This window comes from Sceloporus occidentalis, unplaced genomic scaffold (genome assembly GCF_023333645.1).
Source record: "Sceloporus occidentalis isolate IW3139 unplaced genomic scaffold, rSceOcc1.0.p SCAF_1, whole genome shotgun sequence".
NCBI classification, from domain to species: domain Eukaryota; kingdom Metazoa; phylum Chordata; class Lepidosauria; order Squamata; family Phrynosomatidae; genus Sceloporus; species Sceloporus occidentalis.
The window spans coordinates 89,836,377-89,850,746 of record NW_028316981.1 but is presented as its reverse complement, the minus strand read 5'-3'; the positions used below and the strand labels follow the sequence as shown (position 1 = coordinate 89,850,746).

The following is a 14,370-nucleotide window of genomic DNA, read 5'->3' as shown; positions in this document are numbered from 1 at the left end:
CTGACATTTGAGATTACCCTTTTAGTTTAATTTGTTTGACAGTCAGAAAGAGAAAGTTGTCTCACTGGAGATGCCAGTTCATTCTCCCTTAAAAATCTCAACCCAAGCCAAGTAAGGAGCTCCTTTTCTCTTGAGTTATCTATTGGTGATAAATTAGTTTCAGTGCTCCTAATCTAAATACCATTTGATGTAGGATTGAATTCTACAGTAGTTGCCACATTTGTACCACATTGATGTTCTTCCCATCCCCCTCCCCCCCCCCCCCAAATAATACCCTAAAGGAATGGTTTTTCACATTTGATCCTGCATTCATGTCTTACATCTGATTTTCAGGGAATGCAAACAATGGTCTCATGTCAGTTCCACTGAATGACTATGAATGTCAGCCTTTACTCTCCTTTTTGTCCTGCTGGAAATGTGCCTTTTTTATCTTTAGGAACAACAGGTGTGGGATGGTGGCATGGAAGGGGAAGTTGCATATAAGATGCCAATGCGACTCAACTGGACAATGAAAACACATAATTTATTGTTGGTGGGTTTCATGTACTTTTGTTTGGGTGCAGGGATTGCAAACTCCTCAGCATTCTGCTGGAGCCAAACAAAATCATGCTGATAAACCAGGAAATTTGGTGAAAGCTGCATCAAGTATTTTGAAAGGGAAGGAAGCAGAGAGTGAGAGCAGCAGCTCATCTGACAGTGAAGATGAAACAGTTCCAGCTGCTCTCAAATCACCACCTCCATCGGGTAAGAAACCTCTCATTTGTGCTTGGGGCCTTTTGGTTTTACTTCTCTTTAAATTGTTTTTGCTTGAGCAGCATGCAGTCATGTAGGGTGCTTGAGTAACAAGTAGGTTCCCTGAGGGCATGCAAAGTGCATTCTGAAGTGCTAAAACAAGGAAGCAAATGCCAATTATTCCAAAGATGACATGAGAGGCTTGTTAGTGTTTGCAATTCCATATTCATCCCATATTTTCTTTCCTTCCAAATTGGCTAAAGAACAGTTCTGAGAGAAAGGGATTGATCTTTGGTTCTGATTGCTTGTAGTGCTGCCAAGCCCAGATGTATTTCTGAGTGAACAGCTCTTTTAGAATTGGAGGGAGGGGGGGAAATCCAATTTAAAAATATATTATACTTCCCTAGCTTTCCATATGGAAATGTAATCCAGTTTAAAATTGTCCAGGGTTATGCTGTTATCCTCTTTCATGTGAATGTGAAGGTAATGGCCTTGTCTGCAGAGGCAAGAAAAAAGAAACAGGAAAAAAAAAAGAAGTTCCCTCCCCATCCCTGCACTTATATATTCCGATGACAAATGTGGTCAAACGGGCAGAGCATGGTCCCAGTTCACATCCCAGTGCAATTCTACAGAGTGAAAAGAGTTCTCTTTTATTCTGGATCAGCCCAGTAACTCCAAGAATCTCCTGGACATGCAGACTGCATGCTGGTGCAGGGATGGGAGAGGGAGAGTGGGGGTAAGCAGACGAGGTCAAGAGGCGATGCCCTGGGCTGGGTGATTTGATGACCTCTTCCCACCAGAAATTCCAATACATGCCAAATGTATTGATAAATTAACACAATTAATGAATAAAAAATCTTCGGAAGAAGTAAAACAAGAGTGGGGGAACATTAATAAACTACTGTAAGAACAATTAGATTCGAAAAAAGATTGCCTTCATACTATAAATAATATTTAAAAAATCAGGCGACTCAAAGAAAAATAAGAAAGTGAAGTATACTGAAGAAATAAAGGAAATTTCTTTTAAAAAAGAAGCTTAAATGCTTAAAAGAATTAAGGAAAATCAGAATAGAAAAAGGAAGTTCTTTAAAGGAGAAGAAAGAAAATGGAAAATTCTCAAATATTTCTAATTAAAAACAGTGATTATTTGATGTGATAATTAATATTGTGGAAAGCTGACAAGTGTTTGACTGTAAATCTTTCTGTAAATGAAAAAAATGAAAAAAAATCAAATCTGAATGTTAGTTTAATGATCTATAAAAGATAAGCAGCCAGATACAGACATTGGTTGACTGGCCGAACCCAAAGGGTTCTTAACAATGGCTCCTTTTCATCTTGGAGAGAAGTGACCAGTGGGGTCCCACATGGTTCTGTCCTGGGCCCAGTGCTATTCAACATCTTTATCAATGACTTGGATGACATAATTGGGGGCATACTTACCAAATTTGCAGATGACACCAAATTAGAAGGAGTAACTAATACCCCAGAGGACAGGATCAAAATTCAAAATGACCTGAATAGACTAGAAAGATGAGCCAAAGCTAACAAAATGAATTTCAGCATGGAGAAATGTAAGGTTCTACACTTAGGACGGAAAAATGAAATGCATATAGGATGGGGGACACCAGGCTGAAGGAGATTATGTGTGAAAGGGATCTGGGATTCCAAGTAGACCACAAGTTGAACATGAGTCAACAGTACGATGCGGCAGCTAAAAAGACCAATGCGATTTTAGGCTGCATCAATAAGGTATAGTGTCTAGATCAAGGGAAGTAATAGTGCCACTGTATTCTGCTTTGGTCAGGCCCCACCTGGAATACTGTGTCCAGTTCTGGGCCTCACAATTCAAAAAGGATGTGGAGAAACTGGAGCGTATCCAAAGGAGAGCGACTAAAATGGTGAAGGGCCTGGAAACCATGCCATATGAGGAAGGACTTAGGGAGCTGGGTGTGTTTAGCTTGGAAAAGAGAAGGTTTAAGAGGTGATATGATAGCCCTGTTTAAATACTTAAAGGGATGCCATATTGAGGAGGGAACAAGCTTGTTTTCTGCTGCTCCAGAGACTAGGACCCAGAACAATAGATGCAAGCTACAGGAAAAGAGATTCCACCTCAACATTAGAAAGAACTTCCTGACGGTAAGGGCTGTTCGACAGTGGAACACGCTCCCTCGGAGTGTGGTGGAGTCTCCTTCCTTGGAGGTCTTTAAACAGAGGATGGATGACCATCTGTCGGGGATGCTTTGGTTGAGAGTTCCTGCATGGCAGGGGGCTGGACTGGATGGCCCTTGTTTTTTCTTCCAGCTTTCTTTTTCTTTTTCTTTCTTCTATGATTAAAATCAGTAGCAGACTAAAACAATTTCCATTGAACAGTCCTTTAAAACCCTTAGGTGAAGCCTCGGAGAATAAGTGCATCTTTGGAGATCTTTGTATGAAAAATGATAATGGAAAAAGGCCCTTAACTCATACAGTCTTGGGAATATGAGCTCTTACCTTCTATTTAAGTTCATGGACTGCTCATCTTGTCCCTTGTTTCTTTTAGCAACCAAGGCAAATACTCCAGCTCAGCCTTCAGGTGCCACAAAGTCCCTGCCTCTACAAGTATCACTCCAGAAAGCCCAACAGAGCGAAGACAGTAGCCAGGATTCCAGTGATGAGACTGATTCTGAAGAAGACACAGTACTCACTCAGGTAAATGCAGAGAGACATTGGGGATGGAAGACTTCCTTGTAGAACTGCTGCATGCCAGAAATCAAATGGCCCACCTTTTACAAAGTGTGTAGTGTGTATTTGAGACTACGTGTACTAAATTAAAAAAAACAACAACACTAAAATCTTGCCATTTGAGACAGTAAGGGAACTGAAACCAATCTCCTGCTCCTGAAAATTTGATCAAGGAAATGCTAGCTTGTACAGAAGGCCTGGGACCTCATGAAAAAGAACTTTGAGTGCAAGGCACATTTTGCCAGTGCATTTTCTTGTTCATCTAAAGATAGCTATATATGCACTGGCTAGCCCCTAAACTGGAGGTGGGCAAAGTACAAACCATGTGGTCCATGGGGGGGGGGGGTTGTGGCCCCCAAGGTCCCTTGGGTAAAAAAAATTGGGGGAATTTCCCATTCAAAAAATCACTTTTATTGACATGAGTATTTTTCCATTTATATATTGCAACATTGGGTATTTGCTCAGCTTAATCAACTAACGCTGTAAGATAGAAATTGAGTATGATGACGGTGGCAGTAGAGTTGATAATAGTAGTTAGTAGAATACAAGACTGTCTCTGAGAATACAAGTAGCTTTATATACTACTTAAAGAGGGCTGGACTGTTTCACTGAGTAATACTCTTTATCTGTCATCTCCTTCGTGCCCCACCCAACACATTCCTGTTCATCCTTTTACTTTCTTGAAATGATAGGCCTGCTTGGTTCCCAATCCAGTTCCTAGATAGTATTGTAGCTCAGAAGGCGCAATTCCGTGAAAACCTCAAAAAGTAAAGAGAGATACAATCTAGGGTAGAACCTGTGCAGGAGTTGCCCAGGCAGTTCCTATTGTAAACAAATACTGTATTTTCTGGCGTATAAGACTACTTTTTAACTCAGGAAAATCTTCTCAAAAGTCGGGTGTCGTCTTATACGCCGGGGGTCATCTTATAGGATGGGTGCTGAAACCTTCGAGCTGGACTGGAGATTCTGCGGTTGCCGCATATGGTGGGGGTAGGGTTGCCATTAGTCAGGGCCTCCAAACCGGGACAAATGTAGGACAAAATTTTCAAATGTAGGACCTATTTTTTTGGGGTCCTACATTTGAAAAAGAGCCTCGCTGAGGGGAGGATTCCTTCTCCGCTTGGGCTCCGTTCACGGAGCCCAAGCGGAGAAGGAATCCGCTCCCTTTCCCGGCCTCTGTGGAGGCTTGGCCTTCACAGAGGCCGGGAAAGAGGGAGGAGAGCGCCTGCGACGATCGCGGCGATTGCGGGCGGCCCCCTCCCTTTCCCGGCCTCTATGGAGGCTTGGCCTTCACAGAGGCCGGGAAAGAGCCAGGAGCGCGCCCACGATCGCGGGCGGCCCCCCTCCCCTTCCCGGCCTCTGTGGAGGCTTGGCCTTCACAGAGGCCGGGAAAGAGCAAGGAGCGCGCCCGCGATCGCCGTGATCGCGGGCAGCCCCCCTCCCCTTCCCGGCCTCTGTGGAGGCTTGGCCTTCACAGAGGCCAGGAAAGAGCCAGGAGCACGCCTGCGATCACGGCGATCGCGGGCGGCCCCCCTCCCCTTCCCGGCCTCTGTGGAGGCTTGGCCTTCACAGAGGCCGGGAAAGAGCCAGGAGCGCGCCCGCAATCGCGGGCAGCCCCCCTCCCCTTCCCGGCCTCTGTGAAGGCTTGGCCTTCACAGAGGCCGGGAAAGAGCCAGGAGCGCGCCCGCAATCGCGGGCAGCCCCCCTCCCCTTCCCGGCCTCTGTGAAGGCTTGGCCTTCACAGAGGCCGGGAAAGAGCAAGGAGCGCGCCCGCGATCGCCGCGATCGCGGGCAGCCCCCCTCCCCTTCCCGGCCTCTGTGGTGGCTTGACCTTCACAGAGGCCGGGAAAGAGCCAGGAGCGCGATCGCGGCGATCGCGGGCTGCCCCCCTCCCCTTCCCGGCCTCTGTGGAGGCTTGGCCTTCACAGAGGCCTGGAAAGAGGGAGGAGAGCCAGGCCACCTCCCTCGGCGGTGGAGGCCAAACTGGCGTCCGTCGCAGGGGGGGTGTCCCGGGGGCGGGGCCAAACCGGGGCGGGACCGTGTGGACCCGCCCCAAACCGGGAAAGTCCCAGCCCCAGGCGGGATATGGCATCCCTAGGTGGGGGGAACTCAAAATGGCCATGGCCGCATCCTCTCTGTATGTGGCGACCATATGAAAGCAGGAAGGGAGGCGCTGTACAAGTACGGTAGAATAAAATCTTGGAGACAGGGAGGACTGGGCAGGCAGGAAGAACTTACCAATCCAAGCAGGCTTTGCATACAACATGTTTTCCTGCTAAGTACCTACATGTCATAAGCAGTTGAATTAAAATTACCATATTGAAATCAAACCTGATGGTTTTTAAATTTTTATTTGGTGTGCGTTGGAAGAGGGGTAGTCTTATACGGCGAGTATATCCCAAACTATATTTTAACTGGAAAAGTTGGGGGTCGTCTTATACGCCAGAAAATGGTAAGTGGTTTTTATTTTGTATAGCTGTTAGATTTGACACAAGATTTTTATACAAGCACTTATAAAAATCACAGCTATATTTTTGAATAAAAATATACACTAGATACATAAAAATGTAGCTTGTATTACTGTATCAGATGGAGTATATGAAAAACATAGGAAAACCCACCAAAAATCTTCAAGCTGTGGAGCAGGTTGAGAAATGCAGATAGTGAACATTCTCAATAGCATTTTGTTTGAAAATATTTTTTTAAAAAAAATACAAGAAAGGCTTGCATGTTCCAAAAGCATAAGACTACCAAAATACTTTTCCTCAATGGGAAGTTTGAAGATATTTTAGAATAGATGTGTGTGCATTTAGAGTAGATGCAGGATTGGGCAAAAACACAAATTGGAGAAAAGCCCCATAAATTTCAGACAGTCTCCCAAGTAAGTGTGTATATAACATTTTTAAACACAGCCTTGTCTTCTCCTGCCCATCACTGCAAGCTATCATTTTTCTATTTGAGGGGCAAAGTAGAAGGGACAAAAAGAGTGGCCAGAGGCCGCTCTGGCTCTGATTGCCCCAGGACCACAGCAATTGGATGGTCCATTTCCAAAGTGGGCCACCGCCATGGTCACAAACAGGCTACCAGATTAAATCCACTCCTGCTGCCAGCAGCCTCACAGCCATGTCAGGGACATGCATTGTCTGTACGACATGCCCCTGAAGCGGCCAGAAGCTACTGTATTTGGCTCATCTGTTTTGGGCATGAGGCATGCAGTGTTTCCTAGTGGTTAGGAATGCTATGATGCTGAACGTTTTAAAACAGATGCAAGAATTGTGTAGCTTTCCTGATGCTACTAAATTGTGACTCCTAGCTGCCCAAGCCAGTATGGCCAGTAGTGATAAATGCTAGGAGTTGCACACAACTTTCAGCTCTGCTTTAAAATGTGCCAGCACTATTGTTCATACCTACTCAGAAAGAAGCCCTACTGAGATGAGGGAGGCAAACTTCCAAATAATTGGATTGGAGCCCAGAGAATCATCCTCTTTCTCTGTCTTGACACAACAAGAGGCGTGCAGTTATTCTGGGCCACAAGTAAAATTGGTTTATTTTTTCTCCCATCTTTCTCATGGCATGATACCCATGGTATGTTACAAAATAGATTAAAACAAAGTACATCTAAAGTCTTGTTTTTAATAATAATAATAATAATGGTTTCAAAACAACTAAATAGGCAATACAGTGGAAGTACAGCACCCCCTCTCCCATTAAAAGATCATTCTAAAACAGCCAGAGCCTAGAGAGAGGGCTAGCCTAGCCTCCTGTGGGAAGGAGTTCCACAGCCTGGGAGTAGCCACTGAGAAGGCTGTGTCTTCACCAGGCATGCCTGGGAGAGTGGTGGGACAGAAAGAAAGCTCTTCTTCCACAATTTTACAGCTAGGACAGGCTCACATATGAAGATAGTTTTGGATAGTTCAGACAATTCTCTGCTCCCTGTGCTACCTACAAACAGAATCAAAGTGTCTGACTTCGAAGTCCTGCTTTTGTTCTGGGAGAACTTTTGCTCTCACTCATATGCCAACTCTAGTCCCAGAAGAGGTATAGCCATCTCAAAGCACTTCACACTGACCAACCTCCAGCACAAAAAAGACATCTTTCTCTCATAAGGATACCATATTCTTAGCTAAGAAAAGCTTTTTATAATGATAGTCACCAAATTCAGAACCAGCCAGAGTCTTAAACCATAGACTGAGGTCAGTTTAAGATCCTTGCTTGTTCTAAACCTTTGGTTAATCATAACTTCTCATTTTGGGCTTAATTGGAAACTATCGCTAAACGAGGACTTCTTGGCTTTATTGCAGCCACTGCATATGAAAATGACTATTCAGGGGCAGACACGGTGGTTTGATCAGCCCAACTATGTCTGAACACAGGCATTGTCCCCAAATTTCACTGATTTAGTCTGTGTCCCAATACATACATCTGACATGGTGGAATAGTACCAGTTTTGAGTTTTCACAGTTCTACTCAAGGCTTACAAAACCGACAGAAGAATTGGCAGTAGACATGGTAGTAAGGCTTCTTTAGATTTAAATTAGTGATTTAGTCCCCTTCAGTTAGGAGTACTTGGTACTGTTTTTTCTCTTGTTGATATCGGTATGCATTAGAGCCTCTGCTCTTGTGACAGTCTAATTATATAATAATTTGCTTGTCCTAGAAACCGTCTCAGGTGGCACAGAAGCCTGTTCCTGTTCCCATGAAAGCCACAACTGCAAAGAGTGCAGGTGTCACACCAGGCAAGGAAGGCAGTGCTCTGTCAGCAAGAAAGGGGACAGCAAACGCCACAAAGTCAGCTGCTGCCTCTCTTCAGAAAGCTTCAGAGATTTCAGAGACAGACAGCTCTGAATCTTCAAATAGTGAAGCAGCTGCAAAGCCAGTGAAACAGGTAAAAGGCAACACAGCTTCAGTAGCACAAAATCAGAAGCACAGTGCTGCAGGATTAGAAGCATTATTTTTGGACTACAACTCTCATAATCCCCGGTGTTCACAGGAAGATTCTGGGAGTTGCAATCTACACAAGTCACTCTTCTGGGTGCTGATTCTAATGGTTTTTCAGACTTCAGTTGTGAAACTGCCTGACCAACACTAAAGTACATTACTCATTCTCTTCTTGTTGGAAGAGTGATGGTATTAACATGGTGCCAATGGGGTATATGGTGATTAGCAGTTTCACTCCATTTCTTCCCTCTCACATTGGTTTCTCCCATCTTGTTTTCATATCACTTTCTAGTAGAATTCTGTATATCTTCCAGTAAGTATGAGGATGACATCTTTGCTGAACTCCTATGAAGCAGTTGCTAATGGTGAATTGAGGCACACTGTAGCTCAAACTGTGGATTTACAGTGTGTATTTTGTGCATGCCTGTACAATCAATGGCAGTAGAAGCTTGAACTGTTGATACTGTTATTTGTAGCCACAAGACCGTCTTTTATTTCTAAGACCTGGGATTTCACTGTCACCCTTTTTAATGTCCATTTCTGGTTCCTTCTTTTTTCCACTCCAGCCCCCTATTCATCCTTTTTTTAAGCAGGTGGCAGGTAAATCTGCCAGTGCTTCTGCAAAGGGTGCACAAGTCAATTCTGGTACATCAGAGTCAGTTTCCAGCAAGTGTCAAAGTCCTGCCACAGTCATAACAGGGAAAGTGGAGCAGAATTCCTCCAAAAAGGCCAAACCAAGCCAGGACCAGGCTCTGCCATCTAAACCTTCTGGACCTCTCAAAGGCAAAGAGAGTTCAGGAAGCAGCAGTTCCTCACATAGTGAGGAGGAAGAGGCAGTGACGGCATCAGCAACAGTCAAACAGATTCCACAGCCTGGTAAGGGAAATAAAACTCTCAAGATTGGGGAAATCTGTTGTAGTATTTCAATCCTGGCAAGCATGATGGAGACTCCACTTTAGGACCCCAGTATGAAAGGCACATGGATTATATAAATGCCTGCCCAACAACAGGCTGTCCTGGCATGTTCATATGATAGCCATAAGGAAGATGTTTATGCTTTCTGAGCAAAGATTTGTCTGAGGTGCTCAGTGCCACATCCTATTATGTGAAGAAGATTCTCCACCCCCAGCACACTCCCACTATCAAAGATTTTGTGTAGGCAATGAAGGATAGACATTCTATACATACCTAGGTCCACATTTTGTGTGTACTAAAATTCTGGCCTGGCACTAAAAATAGGAAACAGAGCAAACCCTTAGCTCAGTATTAGCCTCTTTAGTCACCCCCTCCGTGTTTTATCATATATGTACTGGTGATACAGAAGCATAACCAAACTTCCACTGGAAGAAATTGTGCCTCAATGGCATGAGATCCCCACAGAAGAATTTCATGGGTGTCTCACTCTTGCTTTCACACATACACACACTCTCCTCTCCTCACCCCCCATGATAAGAGTCAAAGGTATAAAGCTGCCAGTGTGGGGGAGAGGGACTTATTTGGAAAATGAGAAGTCAGCATTACAGTTGAAGCACTGTGATATCTACAGAATTTGGAATAATTCTTTGAGGGGGGGGAAATGCTATTCTAGGATCTAGCAATAACTATCGATTAAGAAAGTCAAAGTAGCTCTGGTTCCAAGAAAGGGCTACCTGTGGAGATTCTAGGAAGTCCTGACTGTAGTCTGCCTCGTCCTTTTTGTCTGCATGCTGTGTGTTTGTCATAAGGACTCTCTTGTTGCCAGCTTTGGCTCAGCATCCTGTTAGTGCATTACAATAGCACAAATTCAAATTATAAACCCACTTTTTTGGTTGGAATTCTTTAATGTCTGCACAACTAACAATCCCCCAACTCACCTTTTCAGTGATGCAGCCACCTCGCAGCACAGTACATGTTGTTGGACAGCCTGAGGGCCATGGGGATGCTCCAACTATTTTTTTGCACCTGGATGCACTGCAAGGATATAATCTGCAGGCTCCACCTGAAGAACTCTGAAGATCTCTGGATGGCTGTTGCAGTACATCTACAGGAAAATAGCTGGATGCATCCCTACTGCTCCTCCTGTTCTCTAGTAATGTAAAATGGCCTTGCTGGGTGGGCGGAATGTGTCATTTAAAATGTGGGAATTTGGTGAGGGGGTGGCATTGGTAGACCTAGCTAAGGAAATGCAGCTGCATGCCAGACACACATCTCCCTTTGCAGCATCTTGGTCCTTGACTTTTAGAACCAGAACCAGAGCAACCTTTGTAGTGGCTCTCATGTAGAATTTTGTCAGCTTTTCTTGACTAATAACTTGACATTTGAAAGGGCAGGATGCAGATTGCACATGTGGAAAAGCTAAAATGGGTTGGATTTGACTTGATCTTCCTTGTTAACATAATCTTTACATAACAACTGTTCTGTAGTTAGTAAAAGGTATGTTAGAGAGCAGCTCTTCTTTTTCAGCAGGTCTAGCACAGAAGGGAGGAGTGATACAAGAAGTGGAGAGCTCATCTGAAGAGTCCAGTGATGAAGACCAGGAAGAGCCTTCACAGGTATCGCTTCCATGTTCACATGCTACATACTGAGAAAAGAGCTGAAAACACAGAAGTGAACTCCCTTGTGACTCTGTTTGATGCATATTTCTTATAAACTTTGTGTGTTTTCACTAAAAAAAAATATTAATATTGTATGTTTGTATATCATATATTGCTTATATTTATGCTGTACCCCGCTTTGATCATTTTTTGGAAAAGCGGGCTATAAATAAACAGTATTATTATTATTATTATTATTATTATTATTGAGATGAATGATTCTAGTACAAGGCTCTCTCTATGCTTGTGATATACTTTGCTGTAATCTGCTGTGAGTACTGCTATATTACACAGTAGTAGTAGTTTGATACGACTTCAACTGTCATGGTTTTTACCAGTGAAATCCTGGCATGTGTAGTTTGGGAGAGATACTTAGAATTCTCTGCCTGAAAGTTCCAGTTCCTTCTCCTGAGCAATGGTAGAAAAAGCCAAGTTCTCATCAGACTACAATTCCCATGACAGTTAAAGTGGTATCAAACTGCTATAACTGGCTGAATATATTGGGATGGGAATGTTTGTTTGTTTGTTTGTTGGAGTAGGCTTCATGACAACAGTGGGCAGGTCCAAAGCCAGAAAGTCTATAGAACTGCCCCTTTCTCTCTCTTTTTATGCTTGCCACACACACACACACACACACAGCCTCCCTCTTAGCTGGTTACTAGAGTGGGATTAGAGATGTGAAGGCCTGGAAATATTTTTGGAAAAAACACAATTTTTCCCACTTTTCCCCCTGAATCATGCTAAAATAAAACATTCCATAACTGATTTTCTTCCTTTTTTCCATTTTTTTCATCTCCCCTTCCTCTGGTTTTTTCCCAGGGCTTCACATCTCTAGGTTGGACAGATATGCCACTGGTTGTCCACCCACTGCCCTAGAGACTGGATTCTATCTTGTTTTCATTGTTAGAAGGTGGTCTAGACCTGCTTTTGGAGGTCAGCTCAGGGAACAATAATGAATTCTAGATTAAAATAGATCTGTCTCATGCACCTTAAGAAAAGGCTGTTAGAAGCATGAATGGAATTACAGTTAAAGCACAGGGTGCAAATGTGATTTTTAATAGTAGCACTTACAGTACCCTGCTGAGGTCTGGGGAAAGAGTCTCTTCTCAGCCAATCCTGTTTCAGGTTGTTGAGACTAATAGGGTGGGCAATGGTTTTTAAATTCAGTGCTTCAGCTCATTTATTTTACAATCAATCCATGAAGAACATGATTCTCTTCTGGATGGAAACTGAAATGATGAGTTGGTGTGAGATAAGAGTGTGAAGATATCATGTGCAAAGCTAGGTTCAGATACAGAAAACACAAGTTGAAATCATTGTTCAATCAATGAATTTAAAACATTTCACAGATATTCCAGTTTAGTGAAAAATATGTGAAGTGCAATGAGGATTTTTTTGAGGGGTAGGGTTGTTTGAAGTAGTGATTCTGAATGTTATAGCCTATGGAATATCATAGACATATGTACTTTTAATTACACACTCTTTTCTACTGAATGTAAAATAAAACTGCATATTTCACATCTTCTTATGGCTTCAAGATAAAACAGCTATTGTTTGGTTTAAAGGACAGCTTTTGCCACATGGGGAACATCTGGAACCCCTCTCCTAAACTTAAAGGTCATTGTGTTCCTTAATCTAACGGAGAGAATGGCTACATGTATGCATAACAGCAAACCAAGATTTCTAGATATTTCATAAATCCTGGTTTTGGTATATAAGCAGCATATGCGTACATACAACCTGTTCACATGAGTAGGGAAAATTTTCTCAAAATGCATGGTTTGTTATGCCTTCCCTGATTTGTTGCTTTATTGTGATTCTGGCTGAATTTGAAAAGGCAAACCAGTTTTGAGTTCAGGCATTACAATGCATTGCTGATTTTGTGTTAGTTCCTCCTGCTTATGCAAAGGGGGAAATGGGTTCTATCCCCTAGTATGCAGCTCTGTTTCCCTGTAAACCATGGACCTTGCCTTACCATTTTGTGTAAATGCAGCCAGTATCTCTAAGAAAATTAATAAATCACAGAATATGCTCCTCCATTGTAGGAGGATGCATGGTGTATACAGTGGAAGGATATTACACCACAAAAGGTGTAGGGTGGTTAAGCAAATTAAGGATAAAATGGATTTGAACTTTACTTTCTATTTGGAATTTTAACTGGGTATAGAAAGTTAATAGAGTTGAGCATAGGAGTCTATAACTATATATAGAATCATAGAATAATAGAGTTGGAAGAGACCGCAAGGGCCATCCAGTCCAACCCCCTGCCATGCAGGAAATCCAAATCAAAGCATCCCCGACATATGGCCATCCAGCCTCCATTTAAAGACCTCCAAGTAGGGAGATTCCACTACACTCCGAGGAAGTGTGTTGCACTGTCGAACAGCCCTTACTGTCAGGAGGTGGAATCTCTTTTCCTGCAGCTTGCATCCATTGTTCTGGGTCCTAGTCTCTGGAGCAGCAGAAAACAAGCTTGCTCCCTCTTCAGTATGACATCCCTTCAAATATTTAAACAGGGCTATCAGATCACCTCTTAACCTTCTCTTTCCCAGGCTACACATCCCCAGCTCCCTGAGTCTTTCCTCATAGAGCATGGCTTCCGGACCCTTCACCATTTTAGTCGCTCTCCTTTGTACATAATCCAGTTTCTCCACATCCTTTTTAAATTGTGGTGCCTAGAACTGGACACGGTATTCCAGGTGGAGCCTGACCAGAGCAGAATTCAGTAGCACAATTACTTCCCTTGATCTAGACACTATACTTGTATTGATGCAGCCTAAAATTGCATTGGCCTTTTTAGCTGCTGCGTCACACTGTTGACTCATGTTCAACTTGTGGTCTACTTGGACTCCCAGATCCCTTTCACATGTAGTTTCATTCAGCCAGGTGTCGCCCATCCAATATCTGTATATTTCATTTTTCCGCCTTAAGTACAGTACCTTACATTTCTCCATATTGAATTTCATTTTGTTAGCTTTAGCCCAGCTTTCTAGTCTATTCAGGTCATCTTGAATTTTGATCCTGTCCTCTGGGGTATTAGCTACTCCCCCTAGTTTGGTGTCATCTGCAAATTTGATAAGTATGCCCCCAATTTTGTCTTCCAAGTCATTGATAAAGATGTTGAATAGCACTGGGCCCAGGACAGAGCCCTGTGGGACCCCACTGGTCACTTCTCTCCAGGATGAAAAGGAGCCATTGTTGAGCACCCTTTGGCTTCGGTCAGTCAACCAATTACAAATCCATGTAACAATAGCCTTGTCCAGCCCACATTTCACTAGCTTGTTTGCAAGAATGTCACGGGGATCTTTGTTAAAGGCCTTACTGAAATCAAGATATACAATATCCACAGCATTCTCTTCATCTAACAAGCTGGTAATTTTATATATATATAAAAAAGATCAGGTTT

The 14,370-nt window shown here is 43.3% G+C and overlaps 1 protein-coding gene across 5 annotated transcripts in view; it reads left to right on the top strand.

The window, feature by feature from the left end:
• Window positions 1-14,370, top strand: part of TCOF1 (treacle ribosome biogenesis factor 1) — a 65,707-nt gene that overhangs the window by 35,907 nt on the left and 15,430 nt on the right. For 2 of the 5 annotated variants that reach the window (XM_089528538.1, XM_089528525.1), the window contains exons 9-13: window positions 564-744; window positions 3,272-3,420; window positions 8,111-8,338; window positions 8,958-9,267; window positions 10,834-10,922. In XM_089528538.1, coding sequence (XP_089384664.1) covers window positions 564-744; window positions 3,272-3,420; window positions 8,111-8,338; window positions 8,958-9,267; window positions 10,834-10,922 — 957 coding nt within the window. The remainder of the gene's footprint in view (window positions 1-563; window positions 745-3,271; window positions 3,421-8,110; window positions 8,339-8,957; window positions 9,268-10,833; window positions 10,923-14,370) is intronic. The other 3 variants (XM_089528530.1, XM_089528546.1, XM_089528555.1) reach the window with 3 other exon arrangements.